This window comes from Opisthorchis viverrini, assembly GCF_000715545.1.
Source record: "Opisthorchis viverrini unplaced genomic scaffold opera_v5_23, whole genome shotgun sequence".
In the NCBI taxonomy this organism is placed as follows: domain Eukaryota; kingdom Metazoa; phylum Platyhelminthes; class Trematoda; order Opisthorchiida; family Opisthorchiidae; genus Opisthorchis; species Opisthorchis viverrini.
Window position 1 is genome coordinate 2,292,714 of NW_008751679.1, and position 22,147 is coordinate 2,314,860.

The 22,147-nt window shown below is 44.3% G+C and overlaps 1 protein-coding gene across 1 annotated transcript in view; it reads right to left on the reverse strand.

Moving 5' to 3' along the window:
- Window positions 1-22,147, reverse strand: part of T265_12913 (hypothetical protein) — a gene marked incomplete at both ends in the record, with an annotated part of 36,786 nt that overhangs the window by 3,693 nt on the left and 10,946 nt on the right. The window contains 2 exon segments of the mRNA XM_009166221.1: window positions 1,883-2,028; window positions 9,411-9,469. Coding sequence (XP_009164485.1) covers window positions 1,883-2,028; window positions 9,411-9,469 — 205 coding nt within the window.

A 22,147-nucleotide genomic window follows, 5' to 3' on the forward strand; every position in this document is an offset into this window, starting at 1 on the left:
TATACATATACATATATAGTCTTCATTAGCAACGGATATCACCGGCCAAAGGCTACGGTTCAGTGCTTAGCCAGACATTCTTCATGACTGCGGTGATACAATCGTCAAATCTACGCTACGCTTTTTGTCTTGGACCCAGCACCACCTCGTCAGATAAAAACACTTGGCAATATCATACAAATTATTGGTTTACTGGGCACGAGTTATCCGCGTAAAGGAACGTTGGCGTTTCTCGATTTCGTCATCAGTTAGTCAACGCTGAACTGAAGTCCGGTGGTAATAGAGCTACGCCGTTACCCAACACAAACCGAATATTTCGGTACTTCTCCACCAATCCGTCGTCGAAAATAAAATGCGCGAACGGCTTATTAAACCAATTGTGCGGCAAGTGCGACCAACCAACCGGGTTTCAGGAATATTAATCTTGCTACCGTAGATGTAACAGCATTTCAGAGGAAATGAGGCGTAAAAGTGCACACAATGATCGTTCAGTCTGTGATTCTAAGGGACAGATTGCTTGAGTTACACATTCAAGTCAACATAAACAAACAGACACTTGATAGCACGTCCAAAGTGAACGTTTGTCTCCCCTGAGAGGTAAAATGGCTTGAGAACTGGATAGGCGTTCCATGTTTAAGGAGGGTTCTCCTAGGGTCCAATAATCCGACAGAAGCAGTCTCTTCAAAGAGAACACCTGTGCTCCATGAAAGCGGAAGCGAGACATACTAATCCTATGCACGCAAGACCACGAATTTGAACGAACATGATTGGAGATGTCTTCGGAGCATTGACTGAGTCTGGTGGGAATGCTGAATCAATAATGCTGGAGTACGTCGAATGGTTCGCGGAGGAAATCACTCGCCTACGATAGATCATGTGATCGCACTCCATAGGCTGCGCTCGCTTGGTTACGTGCTCCGTACGCCAGTCGACCGACTTCCCCGAAGGGCACTTTTTGCACAACCACGAGAGGGGTGTAAAACGAGCCAGAGGAGGTCAAACAATGACTCGGCAGCAAAGTATGAAAACCACCAGCAGTTAACCCGGCTTGCTGGTCATTGCCTTCTCCCTGTATGGGGAACCCGAAACGGGACACAACAGTGGTTGGAGACCTCGTCAAATATGGCCCAGTAGCCACTGAATATCGCATATGCATCCAAACTGTTGCCTTCCCCTCCGGACCTGACAAAAGAAAACTTCGCTGCGCCCGCTGTAATGAAGCGTCGACTAAATCAGCTATCACCTCCAATACGTAGGTATCTACTCCACCTCCTTAAATCATCGGCAAACGAAACTGTGTCAGTTATAACTTCTGTGCAAGTACGCGGTTTATACAGCTGATGATCATGCTTCGGAGTTGCCGTTTCTTACAAAGAGAGCATACCGCAGTGTGTTATCCCGCTTTTCTTCGATGATTTAGAAATGGACCAGCCGGGTTCGATGAATTCTCCTTAAGAAGACGCACGCGACAGTCAAGTCATATTTCCGCTCAAATTTAAGCACAGAAACTAGATACAGTTCGCAAGGCAAAGTTTACGGGAAATTGCCCCGCTTTATTAAACAACATTCATTTTTAGAGCAAACGGGAAAAGGAGACGTCTAGATGAAAGAGTTCTCCAACCGATGAATGATTTATTCACACTGAACGCATTAGTCTAAAAGCGGATGGCAGAATGTACCTGAATGGTATTGACACAACCTGAGACGGAGGACCGTGGGTTCCCGGGATTGCTGCACAGACAAGAGTACAGAAATTGCTTCCTAGTATGGTTTGGCCCATGACTTCCGAGATCCGTAGGTTTCGAATAAGGTCAATATAAAAACATAGAAAATCGACCACTGACAACTATTAGGGAAACTTATGGAACATACGATCACTAACCGAGAACAGACGGATAAAAATTCATCGAGTAGAGAGGGGACTGTGCGACAGGAACTGAAATTGTAGGTAGAAGTGAAACGCATAGTATGTTCCGTCACGCCGAATGCCGCTAGAACAGACGATCGATCCAGGAGAGTGGGAAATGTCTGACAAGTGAAGAGAACAAGAGAAGTGTGTATTCGTTAAGAGGATCAGATTAAACTGGCCACTATCTGCGAGAAAGAAACAACCTTGTTTCAGCTGATTTGCGTTACACCTCGAAAAATGACACATGGAAACGGTAAACCAAAGGTAGTGAAAACGAAAAGTTACGATGATGTCAACAGCAGTTCATTCTATATAAGGTTATCCATATATCAGAGGATTAGTTGAAAAGGTTCTATTCTTAGTTTAGCTGGTCAACTATTGACCCATGTACAACTGGATCTCAAAAACCAGATTCACGAGGCGCACAAGCATGGTCGGCGATCACGTGACTTACAATGGAAGCTGCCAGCCAAAAGACCACGTGACTAATCGTGTCAATCTGTTCGAGTAACCTTATTGAAGATGAAAGGCGTTGTGTGGTTGGGCTTTTCAAGATCAAGCAACACCTTTGCATTCGGCCTAATCACCAAAGCTAAAACCCCGTCTATCATTAACAAACCCCTGAAAAGTGGAATATTCTACGAGGAAGGTCATCCCTTGAGCCAAGTCTGACGGTGCACTGTTAGATTTCGCCCATGGTGGACGCAAGCGAACGAATGGATGAAAGCAACGAAATATTGGTGAAACCAATCCCAAGAGTACCACAAGGACACACTGTGATGAGTGTTTACTTCATGAAACTTACGGAGACCCCTTTACAGGACTACCAACTACATTCCGGAATTAACATGGAAGCGTATGAATATTGTCAATTAATTACTAGTATCAATTATTAACTGATAGGTAACGAACAATCGCTGGTGTTCAAAACCATGCATTTCGAAAAAACTGAGGTTATAGTATTCCTGTGGTTGAAAAAACCGGTGTGTCGATTTGCCTCCAGCAACCAACGGAACGTTCGTGGACTTGAAACCAGGAAGAAATGAACAAAGCGATGCAGTCTCGCTCTTCTACACATACGATGCCTTGAACGGCGTATGGGGAAAAATTATGACGGCGGCTCCGGGATCATAAGCAGAAGGATGCAACAAAGCAACATTCATTTACAATAAACATCAGAAGCAGTACATACACAAGCAGTTGTTGAAATGTTTCACCAAAAACTGAGGTTACCAAGGTTTCTGTCGCGACAGTAAACAGCGAACTTGACTACTGTAAGCGGGACAGATCTCAAACTATCGGTTATCAGCGTCGGTAGTATGCGATTCGACAAGTGAGTGATAAAATTGTCGACTGATCAAGCACGGGTTGAAAATGATCTCAGAGGCAAGCACACGGGGGTAGGTACAAAGACTCAATCGCATTCAGCCCTTTCAACTACCTACACCCAGTCGATGGACAATGGCACTCTTGGAGCAAAAACAAGTCGTTGTGAGGTGGGCGGAAGCATGCTAGAACTAGCTGGCATCCGGTGAGCCGTGACACTGGCATAAGACGTGGGCGAGGGAGTACAAGTGAACATAGTTCACATGGACGGGAATAAGAGATTCGATCCCAGTAAGTCACTGCACTGAGAAGTACGTCTTCCTAATCACCATCACCAAGATGATTCAGAATTCCTTCATGATCAATACTTCCAAGTACTGACCGGATTCTTGCAAGGGTGTTTGTTCCTAGGACGCGTCTCAGCCGACATCTACCGGGGTAAACAAGGTGAACTCAGTCACTTGTCCTTTACAATATGGTATAAGGTAAGCAATCTGAAAACTACAAGCAGATGCTAAAAATCCATTGTTCGTGTCAAAAAACGATCGGATTGCTGCTTAATATGCCTTAAAAAACTTGCATTATGTCCAAGCGAAGCTTTAAAGCGCATTTTGCAACCACTGAAAATGAGGCAACACACAGAATGAAAACAAGGAGTGAACCAGGGACCACAGTGCGTTAGCTAGGTATGCAGGGCACGTAATGATAATTATTTTGACGGAGCGGATGGATCCTCTCGGGTTCTAAAGTTCGTCTTCTCTAGCGAACTTAATCAGTAATGCGATTTCTCATTCTCGAGGAATGAATTCCCGGTTTTCTAAGGCAGTCGCAGTGGAAGTTGAATGGTGTGCATCCAACTTCGAAAACGAAAGGTTGACATTCATGTATCATTCACAGAAAAGCATGAGCTGCAACGTTATCTACACTGTCCCCTCTTGGACAACTCTTGCTACCGGTTCCACAGGCGGGATATTGTGGAGCATGGCTATCTGGTTGCAAAAGCATTAACACCAATCAAAATGATGCTACCGGTCGGGGGACGCCATCCCAAACCAGTGTAACTCAACAACATCATCAACCACTGTAACACGATGCCAGTGCCAAGTGTGTATTTATGCATGGGAAGGAATCGAAGCTCATGCTAACCGAGCCTCCCGCTCATTCCGAAACTGACTTTCGTACACAGACAACTGTGTGTTATCAAGTTGAACACCATCGCTTGAGCTCTGAATGACTCACTGGTTAAGTCGCGAAATCACTGACTGGAAGGTCCGCGGTTCGAATCCGAGTTCTGCATCTCAACTACTCCTATCTAGGCTCAGGCAGTCTGACTGCATTTTGGCTCTCGTGCTTCCTTCAGGCAACAAGGTGGTTGAGCAGCGAAAGTGTTAAGCTTGCAACGACGACTTGTTTCACTCAAATCATTCTCTCATTTTTGCACCATATTCATCTAACTCAACGACTGCTGTCTTCACCAACAACCCAATCAGGAGTCTGCATTCCAAATGACTCTGAATAACTCAACCGCGGTCACCAGACAAGTCAGTAAAGCTTGTTCCCAACAAAACCTTTCTTTCCTGAACACTAGAGTTGTTGAGCGGATAAAAGACGCCAATGAGAACCATAAGAGGAATGTTAGAGGAGGTCCGCGGTCGAATCCGAGTTCTGCATCTCAACTACTCCTATCTAGGCTCAGGCAGTCTGACTGCATTTTGGCTCTCGTGCTTCCTTCAGGCAACAAGGTGGTTGAGCAGCGAAAGTGTTAAGCTTGCAACGACGACTTGTTTCACTCAAATCATTCTCTCATTTTTGCACCATATTCATCTAACTCAACGACTGCTGTCTTCACCAACAACCCAATCAGGAGTCTGCATTCCAAATGACTCTGAATAACTCAACCGCGGTCACCAGACAAGTCAGTAAAGCTTGTTCCCAACAAAACCTTTCTTTCCTGAACACTAGTGTTGTTGAGCGGATAAAAGACGCCAATGAGAACCATAAGAGGAATGTTAGAGGACAGATGATTGACATATCAAAATACATTAGACCTAATCTTGAAGCTGGTCGATGTGTGTAAGCAGTTGGTCCGAATCTCCTGAAACGCACCTACACCGACCTGAAATAAATTCGCATCAGAAACGAAAGTCCATTCGCTCGCTGAAAAGGTTCGACCAGGACGTGGGAATGTAAAATGGTTGAATTCGTACAAGACAATTGAATACGGAACCAGTGAGTTATCATTTTGGTCCCAGACAGCGCACGGTGGCCTGTTGCATACAGAAAAATATATTATCGCAAAAAAAAAATATACGCAAAAAAAAAAACGGTGAGGAAGGTAGCACGGAGTAAAATGGGTGATACTATGTTGTTGCGAGTCTGGAATGGAAGAGAGATACTTCAGGTAATCATTCCGATAATCTAAGCGTAGGAGTCGACCGAAATTCCTGGCTGCGTCTCACTTTATTTTGTCTGGACCTGGGTATAGGCATGTCACGTCCCCTGTAAGCTTCTACTCTGCGAAGTCATCTTGTTGTGAACCCGACGGAGTCAGACGGCAGGATAACAATGGTCATGTGGTGAAAAACTGATTAGAAAACGCTGACGCCAGTCAAAATCAATGGCAGAATCGAAATCAATCAACCAATCAAAGTTAATCGACCGAAACGACCATGGTTTCTCCAGTAGACATCTCTTCCGCTCGCACATGGTTTGAACGAGGGTAGCGAACCTCTAAACCGCATGCTGCTGACATCTGAGGAGGAAAATCAAAGAGATGGTGATATATTATTCGAAATCGTCATTAAAGTCTCTCGGGAGGCTTGCTGTTCTCTGCTCCGATTCAACGTGGGACACTCAAATCTTCAAAATGCATGGATGCATGGACAGCGTTAGGTGTTATGCACAGAACCTTAGAACATCATGATGCGTGCTAAATGGGTGCGCAACACTATGGCGGCCGTTGCACTGGGTCGGTACCTAGTGAGCACCATGTATACCATTTACCTCAAGAAGTAAATAAAATTTACTGTGGTATGACTAGCTGTATGCCTCCACACCCCACTGAGCTGTACTGTGAGGACGTGCATGCAACAGTCGCAGAGTTCCTCACGCTGATTTGGTCAATGGTTGGAGTTCTGGCTGACAGTCTCCTGCTCCTCTGAATTGCGAGTTGAGTTGTACGACGACTTGTTCTCTGAGAAATATGAGGCATTGGTATTGTTCGTCAAATACCGATGCCTTTTGGTCAAGCCCTTAAACCGAGGGCTTTGGTTGAGGGCACTAGTCGTCCTCGTCCACGGAGGTTTGGACGTCCTGGCAGTATCCCAGACCATGCACAACCATGATTAGTATAACAGAAATAACCTCAAGCCACATAGTCCGCTGCGTAGCGTTATCAACAGGGCTGTCGTTGACTGGTTTTGAGTAACACCGCTTCCCAACAGCAAAAGCAATGACGAACTGATGTTCCAACTGCCCACAAAAGCCCCAATCTGGTCCAGTGTTGTTCCCTTGAGAAACTAAGAAAAATCAGTGAAGTGTTTCCGATGGATCTGTTACTACGTAGCCTCGGCCAAATGCTACGGTGATTTGCAGGAGGGAACACACGAAGATCACGTGCTCATATCATGGTCCACCCACCCGGCAAACGCTACAGCGACAACGTCTGGGAAACAAAGCAATGCCTTCTTGAGTATGTGGGGGTTGAACACGTGTATGTAGCTGACCCTGAGACTTTGGATTAGGCGTAATGAAGAGAACATTACCACATTTCTACGCCAGATGATGAGCTGGTGGAACCCAAAAGGGCCAGGTTCTTCACCTAGGTTAGTTTGTCTACGACACTTTGACAACTTAGTTTGAACGTGAAAAGTAGTCTGGTACACTGTGCGATCAGTTTCGTTGGCATTGCCTGTCATTCAGTCTAAAGGTTCCCAGAGAGATTTTTCTCAAGCACCTTGCTCCACTATCAACAGACTTTCGGGAAAAGTATGCAGTGCCAATGATGTGCTCATCCACCGTCGGACAAGTAAACACCACAGTCAGAATTCGTGACAATTCTCCAAACGTTATACCGGACAGGTTATACAGCAAACAAGAGAGGAAGCGAACCATGAATATGCGACCACAGCAGACCGTTTAAAATCCGATCCACAGAAAATCATTTGACGGCTCACAATGACCTGAAGTCGGTAACAAGGTTGGTCAGAGTGGTGAATTATTTGAATGAATTTTCAACCAATCTGACAAAATCAAGAGGAACGATGTGTGTATACCAAATCAATTGCAAAAAATTCTACGTTGGACAAACTAGGAGGAATGCACACGAATAAAGGAACACTGGGCGACCGTCAGGAGACGTGACCCCCTATCCTTCATATCCATACACGAAGACTAAGAAGGTCACCACTACGTGCAAAGGACCAAGTCCTCCACCGGAATGCTCAAGGAGAGCCAAATACCGGATTCACAAACCAAGAAGCAAGAAACTCTTCGGAGTAGGATCAACAAAGGTCACGCACCGGAACCCAGAGGGGTCAACGACAGAAGTCGCTCCAGCATTGGTCAGAACCCGAGGACAAAGGAGGCCAGGCTCAAAGGTCACGTGGTCATTGATCAATCAGGACACAGGATGGCAGAGCAACCAATGGAACCAACCGACCGAACAACTAATCTTGATCGAAGGTAAGCCCCGGCTGGCAACATACTAACACACACACAACACCCCTCAAGGTACGACCACCGACCCATCGGTACGCTCCACTGCACTCTCTAACAATACACTGATGATGTCGTCTCCATTGGTGATGAAACATTTGCAATCAAATTGCCCATCGCAGTGAACAACCCAAGAACCATAACTGTTGACGGCAACCCTGTTGTCCACCATAGGTGTTTTCACACTGCTGCAATTAATTTAATCTTCTCCAGATGGTGCGAGCTTACTGATCGGAGGGTTCGAGCCCAGCTCCGGCAGTATCTCATCCGTCCAGCCTTGTCCGGTAGCTAGGCATCGAAGGTTGTTACGGCATAAAACGACTGTTTATTATTATTACTATTATTTATTAGTCCAAATCAACCTGAAAAACCCAAACATCCTAGTCCGGATCCACAGCACCCAGTCGGGCAATCTGTGTACATATCAATTGGCAGCATGAATTCCATCGACATTTGTTCTGACATGTCAACTGGTGCCTGCAATGAAACTTGAAAGCAGAGGTTTCGGAACACCAGTTTCGTAACCGTAGATTAGATTCAAAAATATTCTACTGCTTTCAAAGAAATCTCTGTCGATCGGAACAAGCTCATCTTATGGTGAGAAAGTACTACAATCCGTTCCGTCACAACAGAACGTGATGCTCAGTGCTAGGATCAATACAGTACCCTCTGAGGAAGATCACCATCGAGGAGACAATTCCTATGGCACAAAGTTTTTTCAACTGCGATTCGCAGTCAAGTTAACAGCCACCAATTTCCCGAAACGGCTAACGAGGCACCACAGAAGAAATCCCATACATCATTGACCCAGTTCATTGCTGAACATCTCTCTTCAAAAGCATATAACAGCAGCACAACAGACACACTTATACGTCATACTGACGAAATTTGACTTAGATAGTCTTGGCGTTCTGGAAACTTGACGCTGGATATGAACACGGCACTGTTCGGTGAAAGAGGTCATCGTTGAAGTACCAACTGAGGATAATGAAGCCAACACAGAGAGAACGAAGCAACGGAGGTAACTCGAGCCTTCATTTTCCATCACTGTTTTCCTTCTTTCGGGATACACTTTCGGGATGAGTTATTATCGTGTTCAGTAGTTCTTTTATAGGTCAAGTTAGTTGGAAAACTACCAGTTCCACACTACAGGGATTAGTATAAGTGAGCCACGGATACAAGGGAATAGCTGAAACAATCACTTCAGTCGATTGGAAAATTTTATCCTGTTCACATAGGAGTCCCAAGGAATATCCGAATAAGGGGAGTTCCCAACGCTGGAGTGTGGTTCTTTAAGAGAATCCTCCCACGAGGGAAAATTTTATCGAAGAGACATTTGGGAGTCTCTCGAAGTCGCTTCTTTGAAGGTGTTGTAATATTCACAGAGTCAAAGAATGCTCGATTGATGTGACCGGTATTTTCGCACCAAAAACAACCTTCAGGAAAAAGATTAACTCACTCCCGGCTCCATGATGATCCCGGCTTTCAATACCTTTGAACGCTTGCAAAATGGTTGTTCTGTAGTAAAGAGAAAGCAAATCGATATAAGCGGAGCAAATAGGTTCGTGTGGTCGAGAAGTAAGAAAATGACATCGTGCAGTAGTTCCTCTATCGAATGACCACGGTGGAACGACTCCACCTTTAATATGTGGATATGTGTGGGTGTGCACGGAACTCCTGTTCAAAACACAGCCATTTCTCTAGTATAATCGGATTTCCTCGGCCTGTTCGAGTGCGTAAATGGGAAAAGATATGTGATGTGATATGATTTTCGTTTTCTGTTGCTTGTAACAATGATTAATGATCCAATTTCCTATTGTTTGCAGTGGAAACCAAAACGTGTCCCACGGCAACCGTGGAAGAATAATACGGTAGCAGGCAAACAAGTTTTACGAGCCATTTTCTACGCATTACGAGTATATCGCCTCTCTCGTTCAGTTAGTTCGTTTACAAAAGATGCATCAAACATGTTTGTGTCAGCCGAGAACAGTAGGCTCGCCTTAACGGACATTCGAACACAAACCATCCTTAATAAAAATCAGGCTGAGCCCACACAAGCATTCCGTTCAAATCCAAAAGTGAATGGAAAAGTTGAACAGCAAATAAGACGGGGATTTTGACGATGATGCACCGGCTTTATTGCACACCCACATAAGTCACCTACTATCCGCGGCTGATAGTAAGCTATTTCTTTGTTCACGTGCCCAGAAAATGTTATGTAGAGTTAACATTCAGTTGGAGATACCTCAGCGGTCAAAGCGCGAGCTCAGTGACCGGAAGGTCTGTGGTTCAAACCCAATCTCAGCATCCCGACCGCTCCCGTCTAGATTCGGGCAACCTAGCAGTATCTTAGGGTTTTCACCAGCAACGATTTGAATACCTGGATTTTGAAGACCTTTCGGCGTTTGCCCTAATAATTCACCAGCGACGAAACGGAGAGAAGGAACGTCTATGTTGGACATCACTTTTTTAGGGAACTTCTGAAAAGATCACCACACACAAACGCGCTCAAGAGTATGCGAATGTGGGAACCGGATTAAGTTCGCAAACTTTTGGGACTAACCAACCTTCTTCCTAACGCTATATAGTGTACTTCAGAATCCCACCAGACACCAATGGTCGAACACTGACGCTTTCATATGTCATCACAACAAGGGCAACGAGACCCTTACTTATCGTATTACCATATGATGAAACCGAAAACATTCTGGCTTGAGACAGCGAACGAACGCCGTGCATTTATACATTACACATGCGAACATACTCCACCCGTATATTATCTACTGAATCATCAAAATCACTTTGTTGCGAATTCTACAACACCAGCCTGGCATGCAACATAATTCACTGACAAGCTGTCTGTACCTAACTTACTACGGCAGCGAAGAATGAGTGTTGAACACTGATGCCGATGGTGATGATGATGACGACGATGATGTTAATGATGACGGTGATGAAGATATCCTCGGATCGTCTTGGATCCCCGCTCTGGGCAAGCCACGTAACGTAAGCATCGATAAAGTAGTCATTTTATGTACTTATACGCACGACACTTCAGCTACGCGGACATAACACCTTTAGAAAATTGTTGGTGGAGAACAACACCCGGACATCTTGTGACGTGGGTTGTACAGCGCTCAAATTAACAGCACATCTAAACGGTAAGAACAACTTTTCAATGGAGAAAGTTAAGAGCACGGAGAAAAAAAGCCACACAGAGAAAATGGGTCCACATTTTTACACGAGCTCGTAACCACGGAAGCGTAGATGGTTTGGTCACCCTGCCTACTCATACATAGGCCAACGGTCAGGTACGTGTGACGTTCACGGTTACACGTATTACAGATGGAAAGAACACATGATTTTCAAAGCTGCTCTCGGATCAAACTTCAAAATTTAGGCGTGGTAGATATGCATCGTCATCAACATTGACAGCAATTAAGGAGAAGAACACTTATTATCGTTGATTAACTATGAGCTAGGTTTTAAGGTTCCAGTATTAGTGACAGGACCCCCCAACAGATAGATACGACTACCAGCGGAGCACTTCATTAGAAGATAGCAGGCACCTTTTTGTTTTCTGTTGAAACCTCCTGATAACAAATTTCCCCTCGAAACAAAAGGTACATACCGAGCTCCTGTGCAAAAAAAGGACGAAATCATGCCTAGAGGCTGCCGAATGTCATTCGATCACTTGAAGACAAACAACAGTCATGTACTTGTGTAAATGCAGTTACCCAAAACCAGCTAACATTACCCAATCCAATCTAGAAGAAGAACCAATTCATGCAATAGAGTATTACATTCAAGAAGTTTAGCTGCACCTAGTCCAGACTGGAATTTGACCAGATATGGAATGTACCAGTGTCTTTCAGCTGTGTCACACGTTCGCGGGCCTTGTGACGCACGGCTTACGGATAGTATTGCATTCTCCAACCCTGCCTTGGGAGTCGTCGTTACCTGGACAGCATCAATAAGTCAAAGGAAGAAACAGCTAGAGGCTATCGTAAGCAGAATTTCTGCTAGGTGTGAGCAGACCGGGCACAATCCAAGAAGCTCATTAAGCCAGATGGCGTTGGTTTTGGAGTGCCTATTGTCGGTTTACTTGGTGTGATAAATAGCCCACTGGTTGCCTTCCCACACCTGCATGATACGCTTCTTTTTAAAAATGTCAGCAAGATGGCTACCTGATCATCGTTGGGTTTCCCTTCGTTTTCTGGTCGTCACATTCGGACTGAGCATGGCGTTTGAATGGTACGGAAAATGAGATCAACTGGCAACCATTCAATCGGCTAGCTGATGGAACAACACCGAAATCGGTAGAAAATACTCCCATTCAGTGTAACTTCTCCACAGAAATATACTTTGAAATCGACTGAAGGCGATCACTTGGCAAGAAACAAACCTGCAATAATCCATGGTACGGACTAGGTTGAGTGTGCGAGTGGGTGTGGCTGAAACATGGATACGTGGGTGTGCACACACACACACACAACCAATTAGCAGTCGCAGAAACCGACACTTTTCTTGATATGATACATCTTCACAGCCCTGAATTCATCAGACTGATGAGACAAGCGTGGGCTCAGTATCGCTGCGCCTGACTCCAATTACTGCGTGGGTTACCTGCAAACTGATCGGGTTATCAACCGAAAATGCCATCATCGTGATAGGCTGTGGCAACGCAACTATTCTAGCGGCTGTCAAAGGGATACTTCACCAACCACCAAGTTCGAGCAACGCGAGACTGCAGCAATCCCGTGAGGTAACGACAAAACAGATGTCAGGAGCGGTGAATGGAGCACCAAAACAGATCAGATGCCTCATTCGATAGAAATCTCGCACAATTTGAAATACTGAACAGAAATACTGAAATACAGAAATACAGAAATACTGAACAGAAAAAATCATGACTGTTAGACTGACCAGCTGACTTACTCACGTGACTCCACTAATTTTGTCCCTATGAATGTTTCACTAGGTATCACTGAGAGCTAATTCTTCAAGTGACCTTCCTTTTGTTCAGCCCATCCGTCAAAGCGGTGTGACTGAAGGCCGTCAAAGCTCAGCGACAATAGCCAAGCGGAGACTCAAATGAGACCAAGAGTAACAAGATCCTATCAATCAGGTTACACATAGGAAAATGTGTTATACAACCGCAAGGCGCACGTGGTGAGCTGCGAAAAAATACAACCGTGTTTGCCGATAGAACACAAATACCCATAGATAGATAAAAACAGGTACATCCATTTCACTGCCATCAAAATCACTTTGTTAAGAAAGGCAATAATGTCTGCCCTGCAAGAATATGACCACTATTGGAGACAAGGGAAGCGTGTATCAAGCTGAAGCTGATAAATGACGTTCCAGTGAATTCCAACGTCAGATAATACCGTTACAAGTTGGTATCTATCCAGTTCAGTGGATCAACTACTCCCATTAATATAAGGCATGTTAAGGAAAGAAAAGTTTTGGCCATTCTTCCTCCGATCAATACGATTACAAAGTCATAAATACAAAATTTAAATTCAAAGTGGGATGAGCTACCAACTTCTGCATAACGCTCAAGACTATACGTAATATTGTCATTGATTTCTTAGACTGATCTTTATGTAGAGACTGATATCCCATTCCGATTTAAATTTGAATTTTGTGTTTATATAACCTTGTGATCGTAGTGACCGGCGGAAGGATTTCCGAAGGCGTTGCTTTATTAAAATGCTTTACACGACTCTGTGGAAATTTTTCACCTACTCCCATTCAACAAAAACCTGTTAGCGATGACTTTCAGCAACGCTCTGAGCACTGTATTAAATCTGAAAAGCCTGTTAGTTTATGTAACCAAAGTTGCTTTACCTTAAATCCTCCAACTGACCCAAATCATTTGAATGGGCGGTACACTGGCCTCAGGGTCACCGGCTGTAACAAACAAGGCGCAATAGCCTAAGGGAAAAAAAGACTGAACAGATCACGACAGCGGGAACAGCCAACAGGATCAAACAGCACACAGATGTTAAAATTAAAATTTGCTGTCGATCCAAACGATCTTCGAGACAGCCTTTGCGCTGTCGGATAGCCAATCTCGTTCTAATCTCAACGAAGCTTCGCATTACAACTAGGAGCGATGCGAATGTGTCCGTTATACCCGAGTAGCAAATCTACGCAGGTTAACGTCAAAGCTTTGATGATAAATAGCAAGTCTGAAACAAGCACTACTACAGTTTCTGCGGGCAATAACTTTGATAACAGTGCAGTCTAAATTCACTGTTCGAATTCGCTGCGCTAATGATAAGCTAACTTAGGAGGAAATCAACACATACAGGGCCATCTCCCATGGAAAATCGTGGATGTCAACACATAGGTTAGGAGAACAAGGAAACCGTTCTGCCAGAATAGATTCAGGCTGATTCCAAGTCAACAGAAAATTTGCCGTTCCTTCTAGTCAGAGGGAATGATCAGTTTCTCGGATAGAGCTTTGCTAACATTCTAAGGTAATTTCATAGATATTCCTAAATAGCTACAGCTACCTAGGAAGCAGTTGGAATTCGATGCGAAATCTTAATGTATATTCCATGCGTCCATCTGTCCAAGAACCCGTCTGAGCAAAGAAATCACTGTCCAACTTGAAAGGAGAGGAGGGACAGTCCGATCTATAAATCGAATCAATTCTCTCATGACTAGGCTTCTCTGTCATTTGGCCCATTTGATATAAATGGTGGACGGGCGAGCTCACGTGAGCGACCTTGAACAAGGCCAGTACACAATAGCTAGAAGAGTACAACAGCGACTGGCGAACACTAAAATCAAACAGTAAGAACTGAATCCAGGGATTTCCACTAAAATCACCACACACCCGACGACCTTTACATCGGCCTGACATCCCGAAGATGCCTCCAGCAAACGAATTGAAACACAGGACGTCGATGGAACAGTGAACTAAACCAGACACACAAGCAAAGGTCTGAATGAAACGAGGCTAGTTCAATGCGTCAAGCGTATTTGCGTGTAAGCCACGCCTTTGTGTATCACACGACGATTTTTGGACTAATCTCACTCCAGGTGATTAGCCATACCGGGGTGGGGTGCGCTATTGAGATGACCCAGTAAAACAACGGGTGTGATAGGAATACAGCTGCTGGGCCAAAACATGCGTCAAAGAATTGGCAAAGTTCAATTCAAACGAATTATCACATTTAAGGGATAAGCTCGAAGCCAAATGCGTGTCAGTCAGCTGATTTAACGATTGAGGATATCATTTTAAAAAACCAAACCTTTGACACTTTTCGTGGACCCCTTCTTAACTGGACTTGATTTAACCGACAATCACCTTTGATGTGCACCCAGAACGGCTTATTATAAACTTTCATAGATGACGGTAACACACCCCAAGAACGAGGCATGTTTTTCCGATAGCTACCATTTTGTTCAGTAGAACACACGTTGCATCACGCGATTTCAGTACGGTTTCGTCAGGAAATATATCTTAATCAAAATGTTTGTGATTTGGTGATTTCGATCGATGGAGGCGGGATCGCTCGAGTGGTTAGAGCGCGAATTTACTGACCGGAAGGTCCGTGGTTCGAACCCAACCTCTGCCTCTCAACTTCCCCCGTCTAGGTTTCGGCAGTATCCCAGCCTTCGTGCTTTCTTCGCGTAGCATGGCAGCCAGGCACCGGAAGGGTGTTACAGCTGAACGACCTTTTTACGAGTATGGTGTTGGAAAACGCTATATCCCAACGACTACGATTGCTGAGGTTGAGGACTACTAATGGCAGCCAGCACCGGAAGGGTGTTACAGCTGAACGACCTTTTTACGAGTATGGTGTTGGAAAACGCTATATCCCAACGACTACGATTGCTGAGGTTGAGGACTACTAAACAGGTTCAACAAGATGCTTTTGAAGGTGTGAAGTAGTACTGCACATCCGGGACAATCAGTTCAGACGAGAAGCACATTCCGTCCCACCACTACGAACTCTGTAATTCGTTTCCTCCGAATGGGGAGTGTCCTTCTCAAGCGGAGCAGTTTGTTCCGGTCCCGCGGATTTTACTGTCAAACCATTGGGCAAGCATGAAACAGGCCCGAAAGAGGCTCATTTCGGGCTAATTCGAAAACAGGAAACACTTTTCTTAATAAAAATCACGACAGACAAACACTCTCTGGTCTGACAAGTAATTTTTATTGAGATATTCAACGGCCAATTTTAGCTCCAGCGCGTAATTTTTCACACTGCCTATTAAGCGTCACATCATGATCCCATGGCTTGTGTATAACGCGGTAAATCATCAAGTATGAAAGATTATGAGCTCAGTGCTGATTGCACTGGTATCATTGGCCAAAACTTTATTACCATCATCATGGTTATTAGCTGCAACATCAGATGAGAACGCCGGCGCTTCACTGCCATACAGCCATGATAATTGATTTGGCCAAAGACTTATAATGGAAACAAGAAAGAAATGGGATAGGTATGGGACCTATGGCTAGCCTACAACAAACATCCGACGGGCCTACACCTCGAACACTCAGTCAATCTGAATAGGAACTGAGAGAATGAAAGCAACTGACATCGTTCCATACCATATCGTTCAGTATGATATCTCCAGCCAAGCACAGGGAGGGTCACGCGGACGAACAGCACCAACGCCACCCGTGACATCTTTCGTTCACTTTTGCCACGTCGACTTCTGTCCACCTCTAGGTTTCCGCCACTCCGAAGTAGGTACGGAAAACAGCTCTCGTCCCGGCGATAGCTCGGCATACGTAACACATGACCCAACTATCCCAATTCTAGCACTGGATGCAATATTTTAGAGGAGCACCCTTTGCCCTACCGAAAACCCATCACTTGATCACCGATACCAGCTGTACTTCTGAGATATCCGTGATCCAAGACCTGAAGATGTTTCGGATTCTACGTCTGAAGTGGCCACGCCTCGCAGAAATTTTCCCTACTGCGTCCTAAAGGTTTATGCTAGGACCGTTTTGTCTCAGTTCACGTATGCGGACCAGATGATTTTGTATCCGAACACACATCCAGGCCCTGTGATGTTATGCAAGTTCAATCTCTATAGTCGATTCAAGCCTGCAGTGTGAGCTCCATTAACTGAGCTTCATTAACTGGTTAACTGACTGGCAACAGTTGACTTCCACCTAACAGATGTGAACAGCCTCGTAAATTGTTTCACCTTATTCCATTTTATGCGTATTTCAGAGGAAAAGATTGTACAAAATGAATTCATCCCACAACAGTAGTTCCTAATACCTGGTCCTAAATAGCCTAAGGACCTCAACACATTGAAATCTCTTATAAAACCAAATCGCAGGCATATTCTGCAGCCTGGTGGGGGCGGGAAGAGATTTGGTAATGCTCAATGGAGTTTTCGCATTGTACAGCTGTTGCATTCATATTGAAAACCAGCAGTACGCACCCCACGGAACTTTATAAAACCATGCCATCATCTAAACGAACAACTTGATCCTGAGATCAAAAACTGTCAAGAAGATCAGATTTCTGAAGATTATCCCAGAATACCGGAAACCTAATGAGACCCTAAAGCTCCACCATCCCGTGGGTTGATATTGAACTGAACGGTTGCAACCATGATATTCCCGCCTTAACTTTTCTTATCATGCGAAAAGGTTAAGGAACTGAAACAGTCAGGTATTCCACACCAACTGTCTCAACATTTTTTTTTCAGTAATCGATAGAGCACAGTCACTGTAATCATATTTAGCACCATGTGATCCAATCACATCTGGTAATTCGAAATCAAGTTACAGGGTATTGGCATTCTTTTAATGTCATTTTTTTGATCAAATGTGATTCTGGATCTGCTGCGCTAAAACATCGGCGAAATTTCGCCATCCTAATACGACTATGATCAACCGCAACGGCGATAACCTGAAAGTATCACGTGCCAAGTATCAACGGTCAGTAATCGTTCCACAAAAAATTTTAAGCTACTTCAGAAGACGTCGGAAAAGGCCTACTAATGTATGGCGGATTGTGGCGGTCCCCGTCGAAACTAATCTAACCAGTTAGGCCGGAGTTTTGCAAGCTTACGATTTGTCCCCACGGACTTATCAGGAAAACACTGGATCCATATGTAACTACCGGAGGAGCTCGAGATGGCTCGGTGGTTAAGTTAGGAACAGGAAGGTTCGTGGTTCGAACCGGTTCTTGTTTAGGCTTGAGCAACCACGCTTCCTTCGAGTTGCAAGGCAGCTAGGCACCGAAAGGGTGCTACAGCTGGACGATTATAATTATTATTTTGAACATAGGAAAATGTATGAAACCGAACAAAAGACGTTTATCACAAGAAGTGCTTGAAATCGGTCAGTGGCTAGGACTCCACGTCATCACCAGGTAATTACCACACACCAATCTGTGGCCTTGAATACGATTTAGAATTCGTTAATATGTGAATATGTTGTGAACATCCCATAAATCTTTCACGAGCGCTAAAGAGCCCAGCTACTAAAAACGGGAGTGTGCAACCAAGACGTTACAGGGAAGTCGAAAGCTCACCTAACAGTTTTAGGAAACCCGCAAAAGTAGCAACTTGAGATGGAAAATTCGGAAGTAACAAAGGATTCGCTTTGCAGAGAAACAGACGGTATAGTCAGTTTAGAAAAGCGTGCATTCAAAATATTCCGTGTGTTGCTCGAATCACGTGTGCCCATGCTAAAGGCCTTTTGTCTGCTATTCCTTCTGTCTCTTCGGTATGTTTACTCTCGTTAATTTCCTCACGGGGCCTGAACATCCGTTTTTTATTCTGTATTCCGTCTTGTTCACGCTGGAGTTTCGATAAAATGTATCGACCGTATACATCGTGTCCCACAAGGTGACTCCTGTCACGCTTGGTGTTCACAGCCGTTCAAATTGCTACTGTTTTTTGTCATTGATCGTATGCTATAGTTGAACTGATTTCACCGAGAACTAAATCTTTGATCCCTATTGTCCCATTCGTTGATTGTCACTCTTACCATCTGTCTCTAAATCGATACTCCAATTTCTCAACTTTTGACGTGCACATAACCATACTGATATTCTCTCTACCTCCAAGTCTTCGTAAGATCCAGATGCGACGAAAACCGGAATCTGTCACGTGTTCACGAATTCTATGGAATACGTGGTTGTTGGTTTGCTAGTATGAGCAGCTGTATGAAAAGCCTGGGTGTTTTGTATGTCAATCACCAGATGATAAATTACTCCAAATATCGTCTCTTCCCTTCTAGTATTACCTCCTAACAGGGTCGAATTCATCTTATATTTCAAGTAGGAATGGAAAGAGCTAACCAAATTCACGGACCTATAAATCATCGGGCAAATATCTACACATAACCGCAAGCAACCAACATCAAACTGATACGGGATACACCAGATTCCATCCATTCCTACTTGGTGCTTTTCCAAACAAAAATCATCGAAGGACAGATAAAGGGTTTCACGCAGTAGCCTTTCGGAAATGAGCATCAGGGTGCAAAAACAGGGTCGTTAGGAACTGTCAAATCCATCAAACACTAACTTCGTGCGTCGTTAGTGCCTTCTCATCGATACCCTTTTGAACACTAGCCAGTCGTTGAGTCATGCGTATGTCAGGCGAAACCCATATTTCTAATGCTGGTGAAAGTCATACAACATAACAATCCTCCAGCTGTACCAGTACAATCAGTCACTGAATGTCCGTACGTGTGGTGCATATGCGTCACTGAAGTTCGAACTCTTCACTTGTGTTGGCGATGCACACGTTTTGCTTTTCTCAATTTACTGCGGCTATCTCCCGTGTGAGGATACGCCGACTTCAAGGAAGTCTCGAATAGCAGCTGCTCAGTTTGTCAGCTGAACAACTCAAAGACAATGCCGATCTGGACGCTCGGTTTAGGAGTAAGGACACCTCCGATCAGGTGTGTGCATGCAGGGCGAAGAACGTATCCAAACCATCGGACTAAACGTTGTAAGATTAGCTGTTTATGTTGAATAATGCCAAAACAACGACTATGGACCCCTTCGTTCGATACACGCTCTTCAATAGGCATTCTGAAAAAAAATCTCGTCTGAAATCTCCATCTTCTTGAGCGTCCAAGACATACCGATCAGGTTTCTCAAAAATGAGATGGAATGGGTTGGATGAAAGACGGATGAAATCTAACCCCAATCTTCAGATTGATTACTTTTCTGGACCCAATTATCCAGTTTACTTGTAGACAAGTACGGTGAGGATTCTCCAAGCAAGTTGTAACTTCATCTCTAATTTAGCCATTAACAAGAGTAACTACACCGAGATATTTTTACAAACAGGTATTCCTCAGCACCAACGCCCTTATTGTAAGTGGCCTGTCCGAGCTAAATGCTGGAGAAAAGACCCTCGACTCACACACTAATCTGCATACCAACTTACTTTTGACGATGGACTCAGCTGGAACCTCTCTCGTTAATGATGTTTTTAAGCAATCGAATGTGCTGCACCAGGCTGCCTCGTGTTTCAGTTGGTGAAACATTCGAGATATCGCAATACAGTGTATAGACGTAAAACAATACTCAAGATTGCCGAAGATTCTTCGACAGCCTAAGACCGGTTTCTCTCTTCTAAGCATAGTCTCTAAGTTTCCGCCAACCCGCTGTCCCACTTGAACGCCAGTTGCACGAAATTCGACTTATACACTCACCTTGCTTTGGACGGAAGACATCCTTGGAACCCAGCTGAATCTCTGTTTTGTGGTGAGCTCGAAATCAGGGTAGAACTAGTCGTGGACTGTCTAAGAGTTTTCAGCAACCTTATGAATAGTGTATTGTGTCTAGAGAAAACAACCCGTTTTTTAAACAGCTGACCACTAGGCCTGTGGATGAAGTGCATCTGCAAGTTCTGTTGAGGAGCTGTTACGTCTGATTGAGCGCTTGGATGTGAAGGTACATTAAAACGCTCGCAGCAGGTTAGCACCAGGTCACACTCTCATCCACTATATTCATTTCTCAATTTAAGCCTGTAGATAGACTTTTTGGTTGTGCTGCAGTGAAGAATATTTGTTAAGGCCAGTGTAGTCCTGCTATCTCTGATGGTCATGACTATGATGTCAATTGCGTATTGACGATGTCGATAGTTACCGGAAACACTCCGCGGACGACGTCAGGTAGAGAGTACCACTTATCCGGGCAATCGACAGGGATGGTGTTATATTGCCCAACAGGATGAACATTCATCTATATTTCAATCTGGTGTGATTTGTGCCCGTCGTCTAAGTAACAAGGCAGCAGTTGCTTATTAGGAAGCACCTGTTGGAAACGAGTGTTAATGACGCGCAAATGGTTGAAGTCAACAAAGTTAACAAATGGAATTCCAGACCGTGGCGCGGTCCGTTATGGGCATTCTGGTCACAAGTGACTACAAGCATGTTAACTATTGCTTGGAGTGTGTCGTGTGTTGATTGGCGTCGGTATGTGTCCGGCTACGGTAGTGGTACTGAAGGGTAAACTTTTGAGTGAGGAACAGCTGAGGAACTGCCTGATAAATGACACAACTGTCGAATGGCCCGGTCTTTTCATCAACGCCCTACTAATGGAGACAATAAATTTTATTGGTGACTATACTGACTCATCAGATTTGACATTCCCAATTCTCACCGTTTTCTTGAAGCAACTACTTTTACATCGTACTTTTAACGTACAGTTCTAGCTTAACTCCATAACTTGCCAACGACTCGAGGTAGTCACCATGGGCTCTCCTCTTGGTTTAATGTTAGGTGACATGTTAGGTGGTCTAACGTTAGGTGGGAAACCTAAATTTGGTCGATGGAGTGAGGAAAGACGACGTACTTGTTTGTTTCTTTTTTGACGGCATGTTGATTATATTTTTATGCTTGTATCAAACAACTCCGAAATAGACACTATTAAACACTCTTAAAGAATTATAATCAAACGCACTCCTCTGTCTAGTTTACTTCTGAAATAGAATGCGATAATGCACTCTACCGCCTGGACGTCAAATTAGTCCGACTATCCACGGGTTCACTTCAAAAAACTGTTTACAGAAAACTCACGTGGATGCGGCAGTATACAAATTCCATAGTTTTGTGCAACTGAGGCAGAAAATAGCTCTTCGACTAACGGTTCAACGAACCAGGCGAGACGAATTAGCCCTGTGCGCACACCGAACTCTGAACAGAAGCATATTGTTAAAGTGTTCGGAGCAATT